Genomic DNA, 25260 nt, shown 5'->3' on the forward strand with positions numbered 1-25260 from the left:
TGGTAGGCTACTAACGCCCATCAGCGGCATTCATTTCCAGACCGCAGTTTTAGAGTAGGCCTAGTTACAGTGACTCAACGGTCACGTGGAATTTGACCTTGGTCATGACTCGTGACCTCCGGTATGGCGGTAATACGGTCACCGTAACAACCCTAGGGACTGATGGTACAATAGTTGAGCTATTTTCAGGTCCTTGAGGGGAGCTGTTTATAACCCTATGAGGAGAAATATATACCTGTGGCACCACACCAAAGGCTTTTCTCCAGGTCTGTAGTGTGACAGAGTCCCAGGAGACCCCATCAATGGAGATCTCTCCATCTGTAGAGGCCAGGCGCAGCAGGGCAGAAAGCAGGGTGCTCTTCCCTGAGCCTGTCCTCCCCAACACACCCACCTATGGACAGCCACAAACGTACACTGAGATAAGAATATGTACCATAATTAATTCAGAATATATACCATAATTAATTCAGAATATGTACCCAAAATCTCCACAAGCCATTGTCTTCCTACAGGTCTCCCACTACTCTCTCCCACTAACCTGCTCATTTTCAATAAAGATCTTGAGACAGCATTTTAACTGTGATACTATACGCTACATAGCATACAACATAACACTACACTGTAAACTGTGAGAAACTAGAAACCCTCTTTTCTCCCTCTGGCCTAAAGCATCAATGACAAGTAGGCCATTAGCAGGAAGCTTTAGCTAATGGCTAGGCAAAAGTGCTAATGGCTAAGCTAGGCCCAATGAGCCTCCCTCAGGTCTCGTTACTGAGAGCTCTTTCTCTGTAATTACCTCTCAAGACACACCACTGAGGGTTCATCTAGCCTCCTAACTGACGGAGAGAAATTCATCTACACTCGGTTCACCTGAGGGCAGATCAGGCCATCACACTAAATTACATTTACATTTGAGTAATTTAGCAGACACTTTATCCAGAGCAACATTTAGTGCATTCATCTTAAGATAGTAGGTGAGACAATGTGCCGAATACAACAGGTGTAGACATTACAGTGAAATGCTTACTTACAAGCCCTTAACCAACAACGCAGTTTATCACTTATAGCAAGTACATTTTCCCTCAATAAAAATGTTATCAGCATATGTTATATAAAAAAAAAAAAATTGAGGTAAGGTTTCTGACATTTTCGGAAGATGGGCAGGGACTGTCCTGACGTTCCATCATTGGAGTGCCATGACAGAGAAGAGCTTTGACTGGGCTGAGCGGGCGCTGACCCCACATATGGGTGGGAGTATCAGCCTCACACATGCACACGCACATCCCTGCACCCATCCCATACACACACACACACCATCTCCGCCCCTGTCTCCGCCCCTGTCTCCGCCCCTGTCTCCGTCCCTGTCTCCGTCCCTGTCTCCGTCCCTGTCTCCGTCCCCTACACTGTCACCTACACTTTGGCCCGCTTCCACGGTGAAGGACAGGTTCTGCAGCACAGAGCGTCCGGCCTCTGTGTACTTGACAGTCAGTCCCTGGACATCCATGTGGCCCCGGTTGGGCCAGCAGTCTTGAGTGTGGGGGTTGTCCAGGACCAGGTCTTTGCCTTTACCACCACCACTGGGTCTAGGCTCCTCCTGCGGCAAGTCGATGAACTTGAAGACCCGATCTACTGATCGCATCTGCAGAGGAAAAGAGGACACAGAGTTGTGAGGAAGGGGTAGGAGGAGGTGTGTGTGAACATGAGATAATATAAATGAGTAGAAACCTGTGGGAATGTGTGTACGGAGGGGAGTGAAACGTGTGTGTGTGTGTGTGTGTTTGTGGGAGTAAGGAGTGAGTTCATACTATAAGTGGGTCAATGTTAGTTTGTGACCTAATACTGTACATGTGACGGTATGTTAGAGTAGTGAGCTCCCTCGCCCTTGTTAATGAGTTCTATTCTCACATTAGTGAGTATTATCAGTGTATAGAAGTATCAGTCAGTCTGGCAATAATTGGTGAATTTTTCCAACACTAGGAGAACAAAATGTCCTGCACTGTGATAAGCTCTTTCAGAATCCTGAACCTGAATTAAGCTCATTTCCACAACAACAACACTGGGGTGTGTGAACTAAATATATAGTATTCTATATTTTGAAATCTTTCCTAACAACAAACAAGACAAGTGGCGTTTCCCACTCAAGTAAAGGTAGCCTTTTACACTCGACGGGTTGAAAATGGCAGATTTAGGCACTGATAAGCATCTAAATTGGAACACAGTGGCTGTACAGTAACATGCTATACATGACATCAGAGCTCTGTCTCTGCGTGTCTTCACAGCGCTGTATGGGTTTTGACTGACAGCCGTTCTGAAGTTGAGCACTGCACGGGACAAGTTGCCCCCATCCCTCCGGCACATTATTTGTTGTCTGAGTGAGGGAAATGCTGTAAATGAAGAGGAATCTATGTATTTTAAAGATGAGACCGTGAGGATTATAATAAATACTGCTTTGTAGTCATACAAGCAAGCCAAACACCCGTGAGTCCAAATGTACACTTCACATTTCCAAACCATATACAGTGTCAACGTTTATGATCACTCTGTTTGATGTACAGTTACAAGATGACATGGCGTCATTCCCTGGGTTGTTCTGAACAGAATGAGCCTATGTTTGTTTATTGGGAAGAAAATTTGCAGCAGAACACATAACTGAATGAGCTCAGGACTCCTTTCTATGCGCACCAAAATTACAATCTGTTTCTCTGAATTGCCTTGTGAAAGCCTAACACTGTAAAATCGTATTTTATAACTAGTCATGTTGTCAATAGAACAAGCTTTCAAATGATGCCCACCTGAGTCAGATATAATGGGCCATTTTGGGATTTCGTAAACAACAACAATAATTTTGTGATGCATCACCTTTTGTGTTCCAAACAAAACAACTACAAGTGTGCTTTCTCTAGTTCCTCAACAGCACAGCTAGGACAGCTCATAAAAGCGCCTATAGTTGAAGACCCTTCTTTGAGTCATACAAGTGCACCAGTTAGTCCTCAAATCAAATTAAAATCAAATTAAATGTTATTAGTCTCCTACACATATTTAGCATATTTCGTTTTCTCACTCAAACCCTTGTCATTGTTTTTGTCTTATGTTCCACCTACCCCACATGTCCCAGGAATATTCTTATCATGTTACTGAATGTATCCAGAGTATTTTCAGATTTCGTTATCAACAAATGTGGCTAAAAGTACAGTAAATGTAAAATGCACATATAATAAACAGGATTCAGTCTTAGATTCAGTCTTGTGTCAGGTGAACTGTTGATTCCTTAACTTTGGTTGAATACTTTTCCCAATATCTCCAAACTGTTCCCATTCAATTGCTATCATGCTTATGCATATGCATTTCATATTTCTTCTTTAAGAAACATTCTAATTGACCCCTATCCATATAGGCCAATTCAAACGAGTGTAAAAGGTTAATGAGATTCATATTTGTGTGTGTGTTGTGCGTGTTTGTGTGTGCGATACTGATACTGATCACTGCCTACTGGTAATGTACATACCAGTCCGTCCACAGTGATGCTGGTGATGACAGCCCATTGGAAGGTACCAAGGATAAGCATGGCTAAGGCCACGATGATGCCAATCTCCCCTGGCTTATCCTCTGTGGAACACACACACCACATTATCAGTGCGCACACACCCACACGTCATAGCATACTTCACTGCAACCCTTTGTTATTATACACACACAAACACACAGGTATTCAACGGTCTGTAAAATTACCCCTAAATTCACTACCAACATAAACACTGTGGCCCATTTAGAGATTCTCTATGACACACAAGAGGCAAAGATCTTTTGTACGTTGTCCATGAGAAGGCAGCAACAATTTACTCAGGCCTAAAGTAAATATGGGTACATGCTACGCAGTCGGCATCTGTAATATGCCAACTTCCTTTTCAAGTAAATGCTTTATTGGAAATAGCCTAACAATATTAAGTGTGTCTGTCTGTCTGCCCATCACTCACGGTTGGTTCCCACGGCGATGAAGGCTGCGGCGCTGAAGAAGAAGACGAAGATGATGTCACAGCGGAAGAGGAACCATCGCAGCGTGGAGAGGTAGTGGAACCATATGGCCGTGTGGGTGTTCAGGGCCTTGTGGAACAATGTTTCAAAGTAGCACTGACGTCCAAATGCACGGATGGTCCACAGACCCTTTAGAGAGATGATGAGGTGAGAGAAGATAGGGCTACGGGCTGGGAGGAGGGAGAAAGACAGAAAGAGAAAGAGAGATATAAAGAGAGTGAACAGAAGAAGAAAAAAAAAAGAGCAAAAGGGAGAGAGAGAAATGGAGGGAGAGAGGGTGGAATGGAGGAAGAGAGAGTGGAATGGAGGGAGAGAAGAGAAACACAGAAGCATTAGTCAATCACTCACAGGATCTAGGTACTTCTTGACCAAAATGTAGCTAACGGGTGATGTCAACCCTGACTTACAGTACATCACGTAAGCAAGGTGGTGTGAAAGGAAGGCCCGGAAAATCGTTAAAGACCAACCACCCAAGCCATAGACTGTTCTCTCTGCTTCCATACACAAAAATGTATGCACGCATGACTGTAAGTCGCTTTGGATAAAAGCGTCTGCTAAATGGCATATTATTATTATTATTATTATTCCTCAAGGCAAGCGGTACTGGTGCATCAAGTCTGACACCAACATACTCCTGAACAGCTTCTATCCCCATGCCATAAGACTGCTAAATAGCCAACTAAATAGCTGTCTCTATGCACACTCACAGGGCCCTACACACTACGTACACTGATACATCAACCCACATACAAACACTCACTCCATCATTTGCGCACACACACAATATGCACATACAGTACATTTATAGTGACTCTACACACACACATACAATCATCATATACACTTCTGCTACTCTGTTTATCATATATCCTGATGCCTAGTCACCTTACCCCTATTCACATCTACTTCTATCGATCCAGTATTACATTTTACATGTCATTTAGCAGACACTCTTATCCAGAGCGACTTACAGTTAGTGAGTGCATACATTTTCATACTGGCCCCCCGTGGGAATCGAACCCACAACCCTGGCATGGCAAACGCCATGATCTACCAACTGAGCTACACGGGACTACAGAGGACTACAGTATCCCTGCACATTGTAAATATGGTATTGGAACTGACCCTGTATATAGCTTCTTACTTTTTCGTGTTCTTCTTCTTCTTCTTAATTCTATATCTTGTGTGTTTTTGTTCTACCTTGATATTTTTAGTATTACATTGTTATTGATTACTGCATTGTGGGGGTTAGAGCTTGCAAGAAAGGCATTTCACTGGACGTTTCAGAGGGGCATTGTTATGTGAGGAACAGTGAGAGAGTGATGCCAGGATGGAGCCAGAGGAAATCCCTGATCGGATTTTCACTCTGACCCCTCCGTGGCTGCAGAAAGGCCTTGTTGCCATCTGCGACACACACAGAATGACAGGATCAGGAGGAGTGGAGTCAGAATGTCCCAAGTCCCGACACGGACACACACACACCTATCTCTCACTATTTCAATCCAACAAAGTAAGTTAAAGGGAATGTTTACAGAATGTTGGGAATTGTTGGGGCGAGGGAGAACTCAAGCAAGAGTTCCATTACGTATCCTATCCCCTATCCAGTCATGTCAGATCAGTGGTTACAATTGTTAAAGGGCCACCACTTTCCATACAACTAAAGGACCCGAGGACAGATTTAGGCATCCAAAGACATCACCCATCAATTATTTTCAAATCAAATCAATGTTTTTTGGTCGTGTACGGGGTTGTGATTCTAGAATCTGATTGGACGAGAGCTGACCTCGCACTCCGTTATGTCCCACTTCCCCTCCAGCGGACCTCGCCCCTCTGTGCATCCTCTCCGGCCTCCACCCTCTCCTCCCTCCATTCTCTTCTCTCTCCATCCTGCTGTTGCCCATTGGGTTAACCTCTGACCCTTGGTGCTGTGCCACACGCCTCCCCTGCTCTGCTGGCAGCGCTGCCCGCCCACTGACAGACAAGATGAGCCAGTGGTAGTCTCATAGTCTGTTGCCCACTGCTACAACTTCCTCCATTCACTTTGTGGCTTTCCAAGTTCTCTCACTTTCACTTTTCTCTCCAATATGTGATATCTCTTTCTATTCCTCCTCTCCTGTTTTCACTCTCCTTTCTTTTATATCCCTTACTTTCTTCGCTTCCCTGTCCGGTACAATAGAACTTCTGGAATAGTTCCAAAAGTGAAAAGCCTGCTCACCTTTCTCACCAGTGGAGATAAATCAAGTTCCCCAGCCGCAGCCCCAGCCAATACCCCTACCAGTCTCACCCTCAGCCTCCAGTTGTTTGAGCTGCTGTCCTGTACGCAGGAAGTACTTCCTCAGGACCATGAATATGACGGCCAATGGGATCGCGGCGATGAAGATGTATGGCCGCATGATGGACACAGTAGAGATGGCTCCCAGCACGATCAGAGTTAACTAGAGGGAGATAATACGAATCATGTAAAATACAGAGCTTTCATGGCATCAAAAAACTAAAATGAAAAACCTCAAAACAAAAAAAAGACAGAGAGGGATAGAGATAGATCGAGATAGAGACTGGGAAAGAATCTCTTTGAGAGAGAATGAGTGACAGAGTAGCCAGTCACCTACCTGGATGACAGACAGACAGACAGACAGACAGACAGACAGACAGACAGGCAGAGGAGGCAGCGCAGCAGGAGCGGCAGGCAGGCAGGCAGGCAGGCAGGCAGGCAGGCAGGCAGGCAGGCAGGACAGGCAGGCAGGACAGGCAGGCAGGCAGAGCAGCCAGTCACCTACCTGGATGACAGACAGACAGATACCTGGATGACAGACAAACAGACAGACAGACAGACAGACAGACACAGACAGACAGACCGAGGAGCCAGTCACCTACCTGGATGACAGACAAACAGAACAGACAGACAGACAGACAGACAGACAGACAGACAGACCGAGGAGCCAGTCACCTACCTGGATGACAGACAAACAGACAGACAGACAGACCGACAGAGTAGCCAGTCACCTACCTGGATGAGGTCAAACAATACAAGAGGAAGCATGTCGTCGACGGTGGCCATGTCTTTAGTGAACTTGTTCATGATCCGACCTACAGGGCAGAAAAACACACACATGGAATTGACTGCTGCTGAACGTTAGAGGAATTGACTGGTGGTGGTCGTACTGACTAACTGACTGATGTATATGCTGTGAGATTACATAGACAACTGACTGATACATTAGACATTTAAGCCTGTGTTCAGATACAGTACCGGTAGATGCATGTACGTATGTATCTCTAGCAGATTGGTTAAGCCAGGGGTTTCAGCAGTGGGCCTCACCTGTCTTCATAGTGTTGAGTACGGCCATGGGGGGCCTCAGCACAGCAGTGAGCATCTGTTCATGCAGCCTCTTGGACACGGTCAGTAAGGTGTGGACCAGTGGCAGGCCTCTGAAGAACCCCAGTGCCAGAACGCTCTCCGACGTCGCCACGTAGATGTAGATGATGTAATAGGTGCTGGTTGGCGTGACGATGACTGACTGTTGGACGGCGGGTGACGAGGTGTTGGAGTGTTGTTGGTCTACGTAGTTAGGCGCCAACGGGTTGGCCTCCTCTGTCCAGATCTTACTGAGAGGGAGAGAAGAGAGTATAATGGTTACAACAGTATCTGAACTCTGTTTTTTCCTACTTTAGGCCAGGTCCTGAGAGACAACTGCCGATTTTTTTTTCTTCAACTGATGATATTTTTGTTTGAGTACTTTGCATTTAGCTGTTTACATGTTATCATGCTGATCTGAGCTGTTTACATGTTATCAGGCTGATCAGAGGTGTTTACATGTTATCATGCTGATCTGAGCTGTTTACATGTTACCAGGCTGATCTGAGCTGGTTACATGTGATCAGGCTGATCTGAGCTATTTACATGTGATCAGGCTGATCTGAGCTGTTTACATGTTATCAGGCTGATCTGGGTTTCTTTGTTACAGGAGGTGGTCGCAGTTACGGAGCGACCCACTAGGTGTCATCCTCCGACAACCTTAGGCACCTCCTCACTCACAATCTGGACTAATCATTATCTTATTGGTGTCACCTGTGTCTACCAGTTCACCTGTGTATTTATGCCCTCACTTCCCTGTGTTCCCTTGCTCTGTTTTCTCTGCTAGTTCTCAATGCCAAACAGTACTAATCAGTGTCTGATCGCGAGACGTATGTACAGGTACTTGAGAAGTGTTCTCCCTGTTTCATTGTTGTTTTCAGTCATAGTTAGTATTCCGTATGTTTGCTGTCAGCCTGTTTTTGGAGACCAATTTGATCCTCCTTTATTTTTTTGTCCATTATTTTGTATCCTGGTTTTGGGACCGGTCATGGGCCTGGACAGCCGGCCATTGGGGTCGGGCTTCATCACCTGGCGCACTGTCCCCATGCGTGTCCGGGTGGCAGGGGGGCTATGGGAGGATATCTCTGTGGATGACTTCGTCAACTATTTTGAAAAGAAGGTTGACGACATCCGATCCTCGTTTGTTAAGTTAAATGACACCGCTGGTCCTGCTCACACTGCCCTACTCTATGCTTTGACTTCTTTCTCCCCTCTCTCTCCAGATGAAATCTTGCGACTTGTGACGGCCGGCCGCCCAACAACCTGCCCGCTTGACCCTATCCCCTCCTCTCTTCTCTAGACCATTTCCGGAGACCTTCTCCCTTACCTCACCTCGCTCATCAACTCATCCTTGACCGCTGGCTATGTCCCTTCCGTCTTCAAGAGAGCGAGAGTTGCACCCCTCCTACACTCGATCCCTCCGATGTCAACAACTACAGACCAGTATCCCTTCTTTCTTTTCTCTCCAAAACTCTTGAGCGTGCCGTCTTTAGCCAACTCTCTTGCTATCTCTCTCAGAATGACCTACTTGATCCAAACCAGTCAGGTTTCAAGACTGGTCATTCAACTGAGACTGCTCTTCTCTGTGTCACGGAGGCTCTCCGCACTGCTAAAGCTAACTCTCTCTCCTCTGCTCTCGTCCTTCTAGACCTATCTGCTGCCTTTGATACTGTGAACCATCAGATCCTCCTCTCCACCCTCTCCGAGTTGGGCATCTCCGGCGCGGCTCACTCTTGGATTGCGTCCTACCTGACAGGTTGCTCCTACCAGGTGGCGTGGCGAGAATCTGTCTCCGCACCACGTGCTCTCACCACTGGTGTCCCCCAGGGCTCAGTTCTAGGCCCTCTCCTATTCTCGCTATACACCAAGTCACTTGGCTCTGTCATATCCTCACATGGTCTTTCCTATCATTGCTACGCAGACGACACACAATTAATCTTCTCCTTTCCCCCTTCTGATAACCAGGTGGCAAATCGCATCTCTGCATGTCTGGCAGACATATCAGTGTGGATGACGGATCACCACCTCAAGCTGAACCTCGGCAAGATGGAGCTGCTCTTCCTCCCGGGGAAGGACTGCCCATTCCATGATCTCGCCATGACGGTTGACAACTCCATTGTGTCCTCCTCCCAGAGTGCAAAGAGCCTTGGCGTGACCCTGGACAACACCCTGTCGTTCTCCGCTAACATCAAGGCGTTGACCCGATCCTGTAGGTTCATGCTCTACAACATTCGCAGAGTACGACCCTTACACAGGAAGCGGCACAGGTCCTAATCCAGGCACTTGTCATCTCCCGTCTGGATTACTGCAACTCGCTGTTGGCTGGGCTCCCTGCCTGTGCCATTAAACCCCTACAACTCATCTAGAACGCCGCAGCCCGTCTGGTGTTCGACCTTCCCAAGTTCTCTCACGTCACCCCGCTCCTCCGCACACTCCACTGGCTTCCAGTTGAAGCTCGCATCTGCTACAAGACCATGGTGCTTGCCTACGGAGCTGTGAGGGGAACGGCACCTCCGTACCTTCAGGCTCTGATCAGTCCCTACACCCAAAACGAGGGCACTACGTTCATCCACCTCTGGCCTGCTGGCTCCCCTACCTCTGCGGAAGCACAGTTCCCGCTCAGCCCAGTCAAAACTGTTCGCTGCTCTGGCACCCCAATGGTGGAACAAGCTCCCTCACGACGCCAGGACAGCGGAGTCACTCACCACCTTCCGGAGACACTTGAAACCCCACCTCTTTAAGGAATACCTGGGATAGGATAAAGTAATCCTTCTACCCCCCCTTACCCCACCCCCCAAAAAATTAACAAATAAATATATTTTGTAAAGTGGTTGTCCCACTGGATATCATAAGGTGAATGCACCAATTTGTAAGTCGCTCTGGATAAGAGCGTCTGCTAAATGACATAAATGTAAATGTAAATGTGACGCTTTACATTGGCCCCGGTCCTAGGGCATCCTGATCCGTCCCTGCCGTTCATTGTGGAGGTGGATGCTTCAGACGTTGTGGTGGGAGCAATCCTGTTCCAGCGGTTCCTTACGGACGGTAAGACTCACCCCTGCGCGTTTTTCTCCCGTCGGCTGTCCCCGGCGGAGCGGAACTACAATGTGTGAACCATGAGCTGCTAGCGGTCAAGCTTGCCCTGGGGGAGTTGAGGCATTGGCTAGAGGGGGCCGCCCATCCATTCGTCGTATGGACTAACCATAAGAACTTAGCCTACATTCAGGGGGACGAGAGGCTCAATTCGCACCAGGCCAGGTGGGCGTTGTTCTTCACGCGCTCTCCCGGCAATTTGACCCCGTGGACCTGGTGGAGAGGGACGACCCCATTGTCCCCAACGCCGTGATTGCTGCCCCAGTTTCGTGGGGAATCGATAGGCTGGTCAGAGCAGCGCTACGGCTGGAGCCCGATCCGGGCGGAGGTCCATCGGGGAGGATATACGTATCCAAGGCTGCGCACTCACGACTACTTCAGTGGGCGCACGCGTCCGAACTCACCAGCCATCCGGGGAGTGACAGGACTTTGGAGTTCCTGCGTAGGAGGTTCTGGTGGCCATCAGCTGAGGGGGATACCTGCGCCTTCGTGGCTGCTTGCCCGGTGTGCGCACGAACAAAGAACTCACGTCAGCCCGCGGCAGGGCTGCTCTGACCCCTGCCTATCCCCAAGCACCCCTGGTCCCACATTTCATTTCCGCCCTAACCCCCTCTGATGGATACACATTTACCTGGTCGTTGTGGACCGGTTTTCGAAGGCTGCCCACTTCATTCCCCTTCTCAAACTCCCGTCGGCCCGGGAGACGGCTAAGTTGGTGGTGCAGCACGTTTTCCGGGTCCACTGCCTTCCCCAAGATGTGGTGTCGGATCGGGGTCCTCAGTTCGCCTCCAGGTTCTGGAAGGCGTTCGCCACCTGCCTCGGCGCCTCCATCAGCTTGTCTTCCGGCTTCCATACCCAGTCGAACAGGCAGACAGAGCGCGTCAACCAGGATCTGGAGGTGGTGCTGAGGTGCTACGCCTCCAGCAACCCAGCTACGTGGAGTCAGCGACTGGCGTGGGCGGAGTACGCCCCAACACCCTTCTCTGCTCATCCACCGGCCTGTCCCCCTTCCAGTGCCAATACGGGTACCAACCCCCACTATTCCCCGAGCAAGAGGAGGAGGTGGCTGTCCCGTCGGTCCAGGCCCACATCAGTCGCTGTCGCCGCACCTGGAGGCAGGTACGGGCGGCGCTTAAGCGGGCCTCGGTCAGGTCTCAACATCAGGCCAACCCCAGGCGTCGCCCGGCCCCGGTTTTTCGCCCGGGACAGAGTGCGAATCTTCCCCTCCGCGGGGAGTCCAGGAAGCAGTCCCCCCGGTTCATCGGGCCTTTCAGAGTGGTCCAGCAAGTCAACCCAGTGGCCTACCACCTGCAACTTCCCCCCACCATGCGGCTGCATCCCACGTTCCATGTGTCCCTCCTTAAGCCCGTCGCCACCTGTCCCCTGACTCCCCCTCCTCATCCTGTTCCCCCACTGCGCCTCGTCGGAGGGCAGCCAGCTTTACTGTGGACCGGATCCTGGACTGCCGGCGGGGGATCCTGGATCCTGGACAACCTTAGGCACCTTCTCACTCACAGTCTGGACTAATCATTATCTTATTGGTGTCACATATGTCTATCTGTTCCCCTGTGTATTTATGCCCTCACTTGCCTGTGTGCCCTTGCTCTGTTTTCTCTGCTAGTTCTCGATGCCAAACAGTACTAATCAGTGTCTGATCGCGAGACGTATGTACAGGTACTTGAGAGTGTTCTCCCTGTTTCATTGTTGTTTTCAGTCATAGTTAGTATTTCGTATGTTTGCTGTCAGCCTGTTTTTGGAGACCAATTTGCTCCTTTATTTTTTCGTTGTCCGTTATTTTGTATCCTGGTTTTGGGACCACCAGTAAAGATCCTTGTTTCACCATCTCTGCCTACTGCCTACTGTCTATCCTGCACCGCACCTGGTTCAGACCTCACACCAACCCTTACATTTCTTGTGGTGGATACTACTTGTTTAACCTTGTAGGCTAATCATCCTAGTGCCTTGTGATGAAGATTACAGTACATGTAAAAACAAACAAGTACTTACTCTGTGATAAGAAATATCCCCAGGACAGAGCCGGCAACCTACAACACACAATAAACACAGTTAGACTGAGGGTGGCAACAACATGCATTTAAATAATATTGTCAATAAATGCAATTATGATCTAACAGGGTCCCTCTAGCCTAGCGCTACCAGACATTAGTCCATACTCTCCCCCTGGTCTGCTTCCTGTTTCATTTTTGCCATGGAAAACAATATTGCGATACTGGTATTGTCACAGCCCTAAATGTTATGGGTTAATATAGAATCTATATAATAGAGGGTGTACGCGGTACTGGTAAAACATGAGCCTATGACAATAATTAAAACCAAATCTCAAGAAAACTGTAGGCTATTACACCACTTTTTATTATTACCGCATTTCAGAGGCATGAAAAATTAGCAAATAGACTTGGAAAACGGATGGTATAGCCTACGTTCCAAAATCCGATGTGGTTCGACGGGAACACTGACATTTTGCCAAGTCAGAGATGAGTGGCTGACACTAAGACGCAAGCTGACAGCAGGGGACGCATAAATTCTGGCCTAATGACAATCGGCAAATGTCATTACAATTTTTGGTGTTTTGTGGAACAGATGTCTCTTTCCATTCACCACTGTTTGGAGGCTGGAAATATGTTGCGAGTGGATGAATGTGCACGGATAGCCTAGCAAAGGAGCCCTTTGAAGTGACTGTTTTACAATCAGATGAAAACATCATGACTGGTTGTGTTTATGCCACAATAAAAGGTAATACATTTTAAAAGTTAAATGACAAATTACGACTAAACCCACAGAGATCCTATTGAATTAATAGTGATTCTACATGTAGTTATGATGAGGCCGATAAAAAAAATTTGTGCACGCAAGTGCATATAGGAGGTCCTGTACCGGGAAGAAATGAATTCTACTTTCACCTCTGGTTAATATATAATCTTTCCTCTAATACAGTGATGTTATCGGTTAATATAGAATCTTTCCTCTAATACAGTAATGGTATCGGTTAATATAGAATCTTTCCTCTAATACAGTGATGTTATCGGTTAATATACACTGCTCAAAAAAATAAAGGGAACACTTAAACAACACATCCTAGATCTGAATGAATGAAATAATCTTATTAAATACTTTTTTCTTTACATAGTTGAATGTGCTGACAACAAAATCATACAAAAATTATCAATGGAAATCAAATGTATCAACCCATGGAGGTCTGGGTTTGGAGTCACCCTCAAAATTAAAGTGGAAAACCACACTACAGGCTGATCCAACTTTGATGTAATGTCCTTGAAACAAGTAAAAATGAGGCTCAGTAGTGTGTGTGGCCTCCACGTGCCTGTATGACCTCCCTACAACGCCTGGGCATGCTCCTGATGAGGTGGCGGATGGTCTCCTGAGGGATCTCCTCCCAGACCTGGACTAAAGCATCCGCCAACTCCTGGACAGTCTGTGGTGCAACGTGGCGTTGGTGGATGGAGCGAGACATGATGTCCCAGATGTGCTCAATTGGATTCAGGTCTGGGGAACGGGCGGACCAGTCCATAGCATCAATGCATTCCTCTTGCAGGAACTGCTGACACACTCCAGCCACATGAGGTCTAGCATTGTCTTGCATTAGGAGGAACCCAGGGCCAACCGCACCAGCATATGGTCTCACAAGGGGTCTGAGGATCTCATCTCGGTACCTAATGGCAGTCAGGCTACCTCTGGCGAGCACATGGAGGGCTGTGCGGCCCCCCAAAGAAATGCCACCCCACACCATGACTGACCCACCGCCAAACCGGTCATGCTGGAGGATGTTGCAGGCAGCAGAACGTTCTCCACGGCGTCTCCAGACTCTGTCACGTCTGTCACATGTGCTCAGTGTGAACCTGCTTTCATCTGTGAAGAGCACAGGGCGCCAGTGGCGAATTTGCCAATCTTGGTGTTCTCTGGCAAATGCCAAACGTCCTGCACGGTGTTGGGCTGTAAGCACAACCCCCACCTGTGGACGTCGGGCCCTCATACCACCCTCATGGAGTCTGTTTCTGACCGTTTTAGCAGACACATGCACATTTGTGGCCTGCTAGAGGTCATTTTGCAGGGCTCTGGCAGTGCTCCTCCTGCTCCTCCTTGCACAAAGGCGGAGGTAGCAGTCCTGCTGCTGGGTTGTTGCCCTCCTACGGCCTCCTCCACGTCTCCTGATGTACTGGCCTGTCTCCTGGTAGTGCCTCCATGCTCTGGACACTACGGTGACAGACACAGCAAACCTTGCCACAGCTCGCATTGATGTGCCATCCTGGATGAGCTGCACTACTTGAGCCACTTGTGTGGGTTGTAGACTCCGTCTCATGCTACCACTAGAGTGAAAGCACCGCCAGCATTCAAAAGTGACCAAAACATCAGCCAGGAAGCATAGGAACTGAGAAGTGGTCTGTGGTCACCACCTGCAGAACCACTTCTTTATTGGGGGTGTCTTGCTAATTGCCTATAATTTCCACCTGTTGTCTATTCCATTTGCACAACAGCATGTGGAATTTATTGTCAATCAGTGTTACTTCCTAAGTGGACAGTTTGTGGACAGAAGTGTGATTGACTTGGAGTTAAATTGTGTTGTTTAAGTGTTCCCTTTATTTTTTTGAGCAGTGTAGAACCTTAACTCTAAAACAGTGATGGTATCGTTTATTATATAATCTCTACAGCAGGGATGGGCAACTTTGATGGGGGTGGGGGTAACAAAAAATCTGAACTCATCATGAGAGGCCGCAATTGCTCGCGGGTCTGCGAGCATCATGGGGACCCCCAGGCCGGTAACTCGACCATGATAACAACTTTAGATAGCTGGCTACTAAACTAACTTAGCAATCTTAAACATTTTTAGCTGACATGGGGTAATTGACTGACTATCAGCGACTGAGAAAAACTGCTGATGCACAACCACATTTAGAAATTGCACCTTGTGTATTCTACTATTCTACCTCGCAACAGTAAGTTAAGACCCAGACTGAGTTCCCTCCTAAAATAAATAAATTATTGATCCGAGGGCCTTCAAAAGGGGGGCCACATGTGGCCAGCAGGCCGCCAGTTGCCCATCCCTGCTCTACAGTATCTCTGAGACAGGGATCATCTAATGTTTTCATTTCTTTACCTCGAGAGCGAAGACGAGGAAGATGAAGATGAGGACGTAGACCAGGTTCCTGTTGGTGAAGATGTAACGCAGGTAGGTGTTCCACGATGTCGTCTCAAACACGTTCTCACGCTCGTCTGCAAAGCATTGCTGCAAACAGACAAAAGAAATATGTCAAATACTAAAACTTAGCTGTTCTTTGTGTTTTGTCTTTAAACGTTTATGTTCAAACTTTGCTTTGAAAAAGGTGGTTCAAACACGGGTGAACAATCTATGACGTCCCCTTGGCAACTCCTTGACCCTAACCATAACCTCCATGTGCTCTTAAAGACCAGCAGCTACAGGGGAAAAGGTCCAAGCTGCCTTGAACCCAACCTGCTCCCATCACTGAACCAACCTCCATGTCCTCCTCATCCACATCCTCGCTGATGTCATAGACACTATCTTTGGACAGGCGTCGTGCGTAGATGTCCAGCTCAGAGGCCAGCTCGCACTGCGGCGTGATGGACAGCTTCTTCCTGAAGGACGTCTGGAGCTGCTCCCTCCTGCCCTGCCCCTTGGCGTTGGTGATGAACTGCAGCACAGACTGGCGCCGCTGCCCGCTCGGGTGCTGCAGGCCGTCGTGGTACAGATTCCCCCGGGGCAGCGACTCTTCCACCTATAATCAAATCAAATTAAAGTTAGATTTTTAAAATATATTTTGCCTTTATTTAACCAGGTAAGTCATTGAGAACACATTCTCATTAACAACAACATGAGTTTATTTGTCATATGTACAGTATACAGCAAAGTAATGTAAACACAGTACAATTAAATGTTTACATGCAAGCTCTCCTGTCAAACAGTGTAACAACTATAAATGTAATCAATGAAAAACATGTAGAATAAAGTACAGTAAGACCAATTTTAATTGTCACATGCGCCGAATACAACAGGTGTAGACTTTACAGTGAAACGCTTACTTACGAGCCCTTAACCAACAAAACACATGTTTGCTATAGTAACACAAAACAAGTGATGTACTGGGCCGTACGCATTACCCTTTGTAGAGCCTTGCGGTTGGATGCCTAGCAATTACCATACCAAGCAGGGATGCAGCCAGTCAAGATGCTCTCAATGGTGCAGCTGTATAACTTTTTGAAGATCTGAGGGCCCATACCAAATCTTTTCATCCTCTTGAGGGAGAAGAGGCGTTGTCGTGCCCTCTTCACGACTGTATTAGTGTGTTTGGGCCATGATAGGTCCTTAGTGATGTGGAGACCGAGGAGCTTGAAGCTCTGGACTCGCTCCACTACAGCCCTGTCAATGTGAATGGGGGCATGTTCGGCCCTCCGTTTCCTGTAGTCCACGATAAGCTCTTTTGTCTTGCCCACGTTGAGGGAGAGGTTGTTGTCCTGGCACCACACTGCCAGGTTTCTGACCACCTCCCTATAGGCTGTCTCATCATTGTCGGTGATCAGGCCTACCACTGTCATGTCATCGGCAAACTTAATGATGGTGTTGGAGTCGTGCGCGGCCACGCAGTCGTGGGTGAACAGGGAGTACAGGAGGGGACTGAGCATGCACCTCTGAGGGGGCCCCCGTGTTGAGGGTCAGTGTGGCGGATGTGTTGTTGCCTACCCTCACCACCTGGGGACAGCCCGTCAGGAAGTCAGGGATCAAGTTGCAGAGGGAGGTGTTCAGTCCCAGGGTCCTTAGCTTAGTGATGAGCTTGGAGGGCACTATGGTGTTGAACCCTGATCTGTAGTCGAACAGCATTTTCACATAGGTGTTATTTTTGTCCAGGTGGGAAAGGGCAGTGTGGAGTGCAATAAAGATTGTGTCATCTGTGGATCTTTTGGGGCGGTATGCGAATTGGAGTGGGTCCAGGGTGTCTGGGATGATGGTGTTGATGTGAGCCTTGACCAGCCTTTCAAATCATTTCATGGCTACAGATGTGAGTGCTACGGGGCAATAGCCATTTAGACAGATTACCTTGGCGTTCTTAGGCACAGGGACTATGGTGGTTTGCTTGAAACATGTAGGTATTACAGACTGGTCAGAGAGTGGTTGAAAATGTCAGTGAAGACACTTGCCAGCAGGTCACCGCATGCTCTGAGTACACGTCCTGGTAATCCGTCTGGCCCTGCGGCCTTGTGAATGTTAACCTGTTTAAAGGTCTTACTCGCATTGGCTACGGAGATTGTGATCACACAGTCGTCCAGAACAGCTGGTGCTCTCACAAATGGTTCAGTGTTGCTTCCCTCAAAGCGAGCATAGAAGGCATTTAGCTCGTCTGGTAGGCTCGGTCACTGTGCAGCTCTCGGCTGGGTTTCCCTTTGTAATCCATGATAGTTTGCAAGCTCTACCATATCCGATGCGCATCAGAGCCGGTGTAGTAGGATTCAATCTTAGTCCTGTATTGACGCTTTGCCTGTTTGATGGTTCGTCGGAAGCCGTAGCAGGATTTCTTATAAGCTTCCGGATTAGTGTCCTGCTCCTTGAAAGCGGCAGCTCTAGTCTTTAGCTCAATGTGGATGTTCCCAGAAATCCATGGCACCTTGCTGGGATATGTATGTATGGTCACTGTGGGGACAACGTCGTCAAATGCACATATTAATGAAGCCGGTGACTGATGTGGTAAACTCCTCAATGCCATCGGATGAATCCCGGAACATATTCCAGTCTGTGCTAGCGAAACAGTCCTGTAGCTTAGCATCTGCTTCATGGACCACTTTTGTATTGAGCACGTCCCTGGTACTTCCCATTTGAGTTGTTGCTTGTAAGCAGGAATCAGGAGGATAGAGTTATGGTTCGATTTGCCAAATGGAGGGCGGGGGAGAGCTTTGGATGCGTCTCTATGTGTGGAGTAAAGGTGGTCTAGAGTTTTTATCCCTCTAGTTGCACAGGTGACATGCTGGTAGAAATGAGGTCAAACGGATTTCAGTCTCCTTGCATTAAAATCACAAGCCACTAGGAGTTTGCTTATGGCCCTATACAGCTCGTTGAGTGCGGTCTTAGTGCCAGAATCAGTTTGTGTTGGTAAATAGACAGCTATGAAAAATACATATGAAAACGCTCTTGGTAAATGTTATGGTCTACAGTGTTTCATGAGGTATTCTAACTCAGGCGAGCAGAACCTTGAGACTTCCTTAATATTAGAGATCGCACACCAGCTGTTGTTAATAAAGAGACACCTCCACTCCCCCGATATTACCGAACTCTAAGAGCACTATGTAAATAAAAAATAGAAAAGCACCCTCACCTGATCGTCCTCGGGGACCACAGAGAACTTCCTCTCTGACAGCTCCCGCACGCCGTCCTCGATGGTGGTGGACCCTGGGGGCGGAGCCTGGCTGTTTTGGGGCCCAGTACCAATGAAGGAGAACTTACGTGCCGCTGCTAATGGATTTAAGATAATCGACTGTTTACGTTTCTCCGCATCTGTGAGACCGTCGCCCCCGGCGATGGTGATGCCTTGAGGTCCTGTGTTGCCGTTGATGACTGATGGCGGGGGCTGGCGGAAGGACTGGCGGATGGGCTCGGGGCCACGGAGGACAGCGGATTCGTCGATGGAGACGCGTCGGAGTGTCTCGGTGAGGATGGAGCTGCGGCGTTCGGCGTTGATGTTATCGTAGGCCTCCAGGCCCAGGAGCAGGGAGCTGAAGTCTGGTCTCTGGGCCTGCAGCTGGGAGAAGGAGCCGTAGAAATAACACACTCCGTTGTGAAGCAGAAGGATCTTGTCCGCTCTCTTAAGGTGGTCCAGCTTACTGGTGACCACAATACGAGTCTTGGAGGACATCAGTTTACACAGACACCTGGCAAGAGAAAACACATGTATCCTTTGTTAATTTATCAACTTTTACTTTAACAGACAGGCATGAAGTGACCTTTGGAAAACAAGTAAAAAGAGATGATAAGTTTCACATTGCTGTTCAATCCTGTGCTTGCCCTCATTTCTGGGAGGGAAGATGCTGATAACACAAATGTCCGAAATTAGATCAAAGATCATTCATGTCAGACAGAAAGAGACATTTCCACAAAAAGCCCTTTGATCGCCCCTCACACTTCACCACCTAACCCAATTTCTCAATAGGTCAAAGACAACAAGAAAGATGCAACCTTAACCTTCTCTCTTCTCCTTAACCATTCACCCAGCCCATTCCAACCATTCCATCCCCCACCCCCATCTCACAGACCCCAGCCCATATGAAATCCTCAGTGTTGAGCCACAGACAGACCTCTCAAAGATCGCTTTCTCCGTCACAATGTCCAGGTGGGTGAAAGGCGAATCCAACAGGTAGAGGTCAGCGTCTTTGTACACAGCTCTGTAAAAGCACACACACGCACACACACACACACACACACAGAGATACACACACACATACACATGCACACACACACACAGATACACACACACATGCACACGCACACACACACACACACACACACACACACACACACACACAGAGATACACACACAGATACACACACACACACAGAGATACACACACAAACATAAATGGAAGTAGGTAATAAATCAAACAGGCTTGTAAATTAGGAAGTCAAGTCCCTGTGGGATTCAACTCAGTTTAAGTGATACATTTACAATGACAATCTAGCCAAAATGACAGTGATGCTCTCTCAGTTAAGTGGGAGCAAATGGAGACCCGGGACTATAAAACCAATAAATAATGCATATGTCGGAACGTTGGACTAGACATAGAGGTTCAATGGGAGTAAGAAAAAGGTTGCAGAAGCACCGGCAATATTAGATTATAAAACACTACAGTTATAGGAGCTGGACTAGAGGTCTTCACGGGTCCACCCGAACCCAAATACCCGAGACTTGAGCGGGTCTGGGTCCAAAATTCGAACTTTTTGTTCGGGTCCGTGTCAGGTCCTGTTTGATTGTAATCGGGTCTTGGGTCTACATTTACAGCTGATAGACAAGAGTGGACCCGACCAGGGCTCTGCATATATTATTTATCAGCAGATGTCACAAAGTGCATATACAGACACACAGCCTTAAACCTAAACAGCAAGCAATGCAGATATGCCTATAGCATATTTCTTTTACGCTAATAAGGTTAATTTATTGACTTATAGAAGGCCTAGCCAACATATACAGACCTATTCGTTAACAAGAAGAGCAACTTGACTGATAAACATAATTTTTTTGTCACTCGGGTCTAGACCCGGACCCATTAGGGAACGGGTCGGGTCTAGGTCTGGTTGTCGCTGGGTGCCTTCGGGTCGAGTCTGATTGTTCTGGGTCCGTTCGGGTCCGGGTTCCCTTATCGGGTCCGGGTCCAACTTTTTGTACCCGAGAAGACCTCTAAGCTGAACTAACAGTCAGATGAAAAAAGATATTGATACTGTAGTAATCATATTTTTCATAGGGCATTATGACCAGGAATCACTATCCATACACCGTCCCATACCAGGAGTCTCCAGGGCAAAACAACACAAAATGGATTCTTCCTTCAAGAGTACATTTAACGAGTCACAACACCAGTCATGACTTTAAGAAATCCACCACAGTGTTTTGCCGAGTAGATCATAGAGTGAGTGACTAAACATATCTTGGGTCTTTTATATTGAACGGAGGAGACTTCATGAATTAACGTTACCATGGTGACAGGTGCTGGGGTGAGTGATACGTGCTGAAAGACAGGTGTGTGTGTACAGGTACGTACCTGGCCAGACCTATCCTCGCCCTCTGACCTCCACTAAGGGTCACCCCTCCCTCCATAAGGGGCGTCTTGTCTTTCTCCGGCAGCAGGGCCAGATCCTGAGGGGAGAGCAGCAGGGGTTTAGATACATGTTTGAGACGCACACACACAAATCAAAAACTGAAATATGAAATGTAGGGGAGTAGGGACATCATAGCCCTACTAAATCTGTCAAGGAAAACAAAATCAAAAGTTCAATACCTTAGCAGACATAACAGACTGAGATGGCAGCTAAAGAAATCTAAACAAGCAGTTTGTTTACGTCTATTACTCCTGAAAGAATGTTGACAACAAACTGGGCAAAGACTCAGTTCAACGTCCCTAGTTTCTGTCAATTGTTTAAATGTGAAATTAAATTAACCTGAGGCCTGGTGAAAATGTACAACCTGTTGAGTTTTGCAAATCCAATTCCTTTTCCACATTAAAGCTATTTCAAAATAATATATATATTTACAGTATAAGTACCCTAGCTGAAAGACACAATGGTTGGATTTCAAAAGTCTAATTGCGCCACATACCAAACAATACCAAACAAGAAACACTGAAATATGAGTATGAAAAACATCACAAACGACCACAGCTGATGAATTGTTCATTATTAGGTAGATTATTTCAAACTCAAACATCTGAAACACATGTACACCAACATGTAAAATAATGAATTGAGTCATACAGTGATGGAACACAGTCATAAAACCGCCTACCTTTTGAAACTTCTGCTGTCCGAAAGGAAGGCATTGGGAATTAAATTAACAGGTTGTTTAACAGGTCGTAAAACACAGCAAGTGGAAAAAAGCACCTTGTGTGTCTCATACTGAACAAAGCCACTGGATGCATCCCAAATGGCACCCTGTTCCCTATATAGTGCACTATTTTTGACCAGGTGTAGTGCACTTTATAGGGAATATGGTGCCATTTGGAACGTATCCACTGTCAGGCTAGAGCTGAAACATACAAGCTAACTAAGGGCTAATGTGTACAATGCTTGGGGTTTACAAGATACAGCCCACCCATGGTAGTTGTCTGGTCCTAGGACAGGCAACAATAGACTGCAGCACAATCACAAGCCCACTAAACACAGTCTGATTCGTCTGGGCACACAGAAACAGGTGTCTCTCTTTTCTCTCTGTCTCAGACCACATATACCAGATTGCTTTTGTCATATCACTCACTTTGAGAGATGTTATATTCATGACTCTTCTAAAGTCACTCAATTGACAGTTTGGAAAAAGGTAAACATTACAGTTACAAAAGAGGGAACGGTCACTATCGTGAGCTGTCAAAGCGTTAAAATAGGTTCACACAGTAGTGTTTGCTTTAAACACACCCTGTTGTTGGTCAAACAGCCATTGAGTGATGGCTGCCGTTTTATGGACTCTTAACCAACCGTGCTATTTTGTGTGTTTTTTCGCATTGTTTGTAACTTATTTTGTACATAATGTTGCTGCTACCGTCTCTTATGAACGAAAAGAGCTTCTGGACATCAGAACAGCGATTACTCACCTTGAACTGGATGAATAATTTTTATTTTATGAGTCGGATGAGAGGGATTTGCTCCAGACACCCGACAGGCCCCTCATCCCTGTCATTCGCAGTAGAAAGAAAAGGAGATATCGCGGAAGGAGATCGGGGTGCTTGGTTAGGAGCCGGCGACGAGTGGCTAATCTGCCTTTGCCATCGATACTATTGGCCAATTTACAATCGCTTGATAATAAAGTGGACGAACTACAGGCACGAATATCCTACCAACGGGACATTAAAAACTGTAATATCGTATGTTTCACCGAGTCGTAGCTGAACGATGACATGAATAACATACAGCTGGTGGGTTATATACTGTATCGTCAGGATAGAACAGCAGCCACTGGTAAGACAAGGGGTGGCGGTCTACGTATATCTGTAAACAACAGCTGGTGCACGATATCTAAGGAAGTCTCTAGGTTTTGCTTGCCTGAGGTAGAGTATCTCATGATAAGCTGTAGACCACACTATCTACTAAGAGAGTTTTCATCTATATTCTTCATAGCTGTCTATTTACCACCACAAACCGAAGCTGGCACTAAGACCACACTCAATGAACTGTATACGGCCATAAGCAAACAGGAAAACACTCATCCAGAGGCAGTGCTCCTAGTGGCCGAGGACTTTAATGCAGGGAAACTTAAATCCGTTTTACCTCATTTCTACCAGCATGTTAAATGTGCAACCAGAGGGAAGAAAACTCTAGACCACATTTACTCCACACACAGAGACGCATACAAAGCTCTCCCTCGCCCTCCATTTGGAAAATCTGACCATAATTCTATCCTCCTGATTCCTGCTTACAAGCAAAAACTGAAGCAGGAAGCACCAGTGACTCGGTCAATAAAAAAGTGGTCCATGAAGCAGATGCTAAGCTACAGGACTGTTTTGCTAGCACAGACTGGAATATGTTCCGGGATTCTTTCGATGGCAATGAGGAGTATACCACATCAGTCACTGGTTTCATCAATAAGTGCATCGATGACGTCGTCCCCACAGTGACTGTACGTACATACCCCAACCAAAGCTATGGATTACAGGCAACATCCGCACTGAGCTAAAGGATAGAGCTGCCGCTTTCAAGGAGCGGGACTCTAACCCGGAATTCCACTATGCACTCTGACGAACCAATAAACAGGCAAAGCGTCAATACAGGACTAAGATTGAATCGTACTACACCGGCTCTGATGCTCGTCGGATGTGGCAGGGCTTGCAAACTATTACAGACTACAAAGGGAAGCACAGCCGCGAGCTGCCCAGTGACACGAGCCTACCAGACAAGCTAAATTACTTCTATGCTCGCTTCGAGGCCAGTAACACTGAAACATGCATGAGAGCATCAGCTGTTCCAGATGACTGTGTGATCACGCTCTCCGTAGCCGATGTGAGTAAGACCTTTAAACAGGTCTGCAGGGCCAGACGGATTACCAGGACGTCCGAGCACGCGCTGACCAACTGGCAAGTGTCTTCATTGACATTTTCAACCTCTCCCTGTCTGAGTCTGTAATACCAACATGTTTCAAGCAGACCGCCATATTCCCTGTGCCCAAGAACACTAAAATAACCTGCCTAAATAACTACCGACCCGTAGCACTCACGTCTGTAGCCATAAAGTGTACTCCTGAGTGGCGCAGTGGTCTAAGGCACTGCATCGCAGTGCTAACTGTGCCACTAGAGATCCTGGTTCGAATCCAGGCTCTGTCGCAGCCGGCCGCGACCGGGAGACTCATGGGCGGCGCACAATTGGCCCAGGGTAGGGGAGGGAATGGCCGGCAGGGATGTAGCTCAGTTGATAGAGCATGGCATTTGCAACGCCAGGGTTGTGGGTTCGATTCCCACGGGGGGCCAGTATAAAAAAAAATATATATGTTTTCACTAACTGTAAGTCGCTCTGGATAAGAGCGTCTGCTAAATGTAAGTGTTTTGAAAGGCTGGTCATGGCTCATATCAACACCATTATCCCAGAAACCCTAGACCTACTCCAATTTGCATATCGCCCCAACAGATCCACAGATGATGCAATCTCTATTGCGCTCCACACTGCCCTTTCACACCTGGACAAAAATAACACCTATGTGAGAATGCTATTCATTGACTACAGCTCAGCGTTCAACACCATAGTGCACTCAAAGCTCATCACTAAGCTAAGGACCCTGGGACTAAACACCTCCCTCTGCAACTGGATCCTGGACTTCATGACGGGCTGCCCCCAGGTGGTAAGGGTAGGTAATAACACATCCGCCACGCTGATCCTCAACACGGGGGCCCCTCAGGGGTGCGTGCTCAGTCCCCTCCTATACTCATGACTGCATGGCCAGGCACGACTCCAACACCATCATTACGTTTGCCATATGACACAACAGCAGTAGGCCTGATCACCGACAACGACAAGACAGCCTATAGGGAGGAGGTCAGAGACCTGGCAGTGTGGTGCC

At 47.4% G+C, this 25260-nt stretch overlaps 1 protein-coding gene across 1 annotated transcript in view; it reads right to left on the reverse strand.

Annotated features, from left to right (window-relative positions):
• LOC121561492 (cystic fibrosis transmembrane conductance regulator-like) overlaps positions 1-25260 on the reverse strand; it is a 90686-nt gene that overhangs the window by 33690 nt on the left and 31736 nt on the right. Inside the window, exons 13-25 of the mRNA XM_045218163.1 lie at positions 21269-21363; positions 19811-19897; positions 18835-19387; positions 15988-16248; positions 15612-15740; positions 12488-12525; positions 7352-7638; positions 7040-7119; positions 6317-6467; positions 3975-4202; positions 3506-3606; positions 1415-1639; positions 236-391 (exon numbers count right to left, since the gene is read on the reverse strand). Of these exons, the coding sequence (XP_045074098.1) occupies positions 236-391; positions 1415-1639; positions 3506-3606; positions 3975-4202; positions 6317-6467; positions 7040-7119; positions 7352-7638; positions 12488-12525; positions 15612-15740; positions 15988-16248; positions 18835-19387; positions 19811-19897; positions 21269-21363 (2391 nt within the window). The remainder of the gene's footprint in view (positions 1-235; positions 392-1414; positions 1640-3505; positions 3607-3974; positions 4203-6316; positions 6468-7039; positions 7120-7351; positions 7639-12487; positions 12526-15611; positions 15741-15987; positions 16249-18834; positions 19388-19810; positions 19898-21268; positions 21364-25260) is intronic.

The sequence above is a fragment of the Coregonus clupeaformis genome, unplaced genomic scaffold, assembly GCF_020615455.1.
Source record: "Coregonus clupeaformis isolate EN_2021a unplaced genomic scaffold, ASM2061545v1 scaf1408, whole genome shotgun sequence".
NCBI classification, from domain to species: Eukaryota; Metazoa; Chordata; class Actinopteri; order Salmoniformes; family Salmonidae; genus Coregonus; species Coregonus clupeaformis.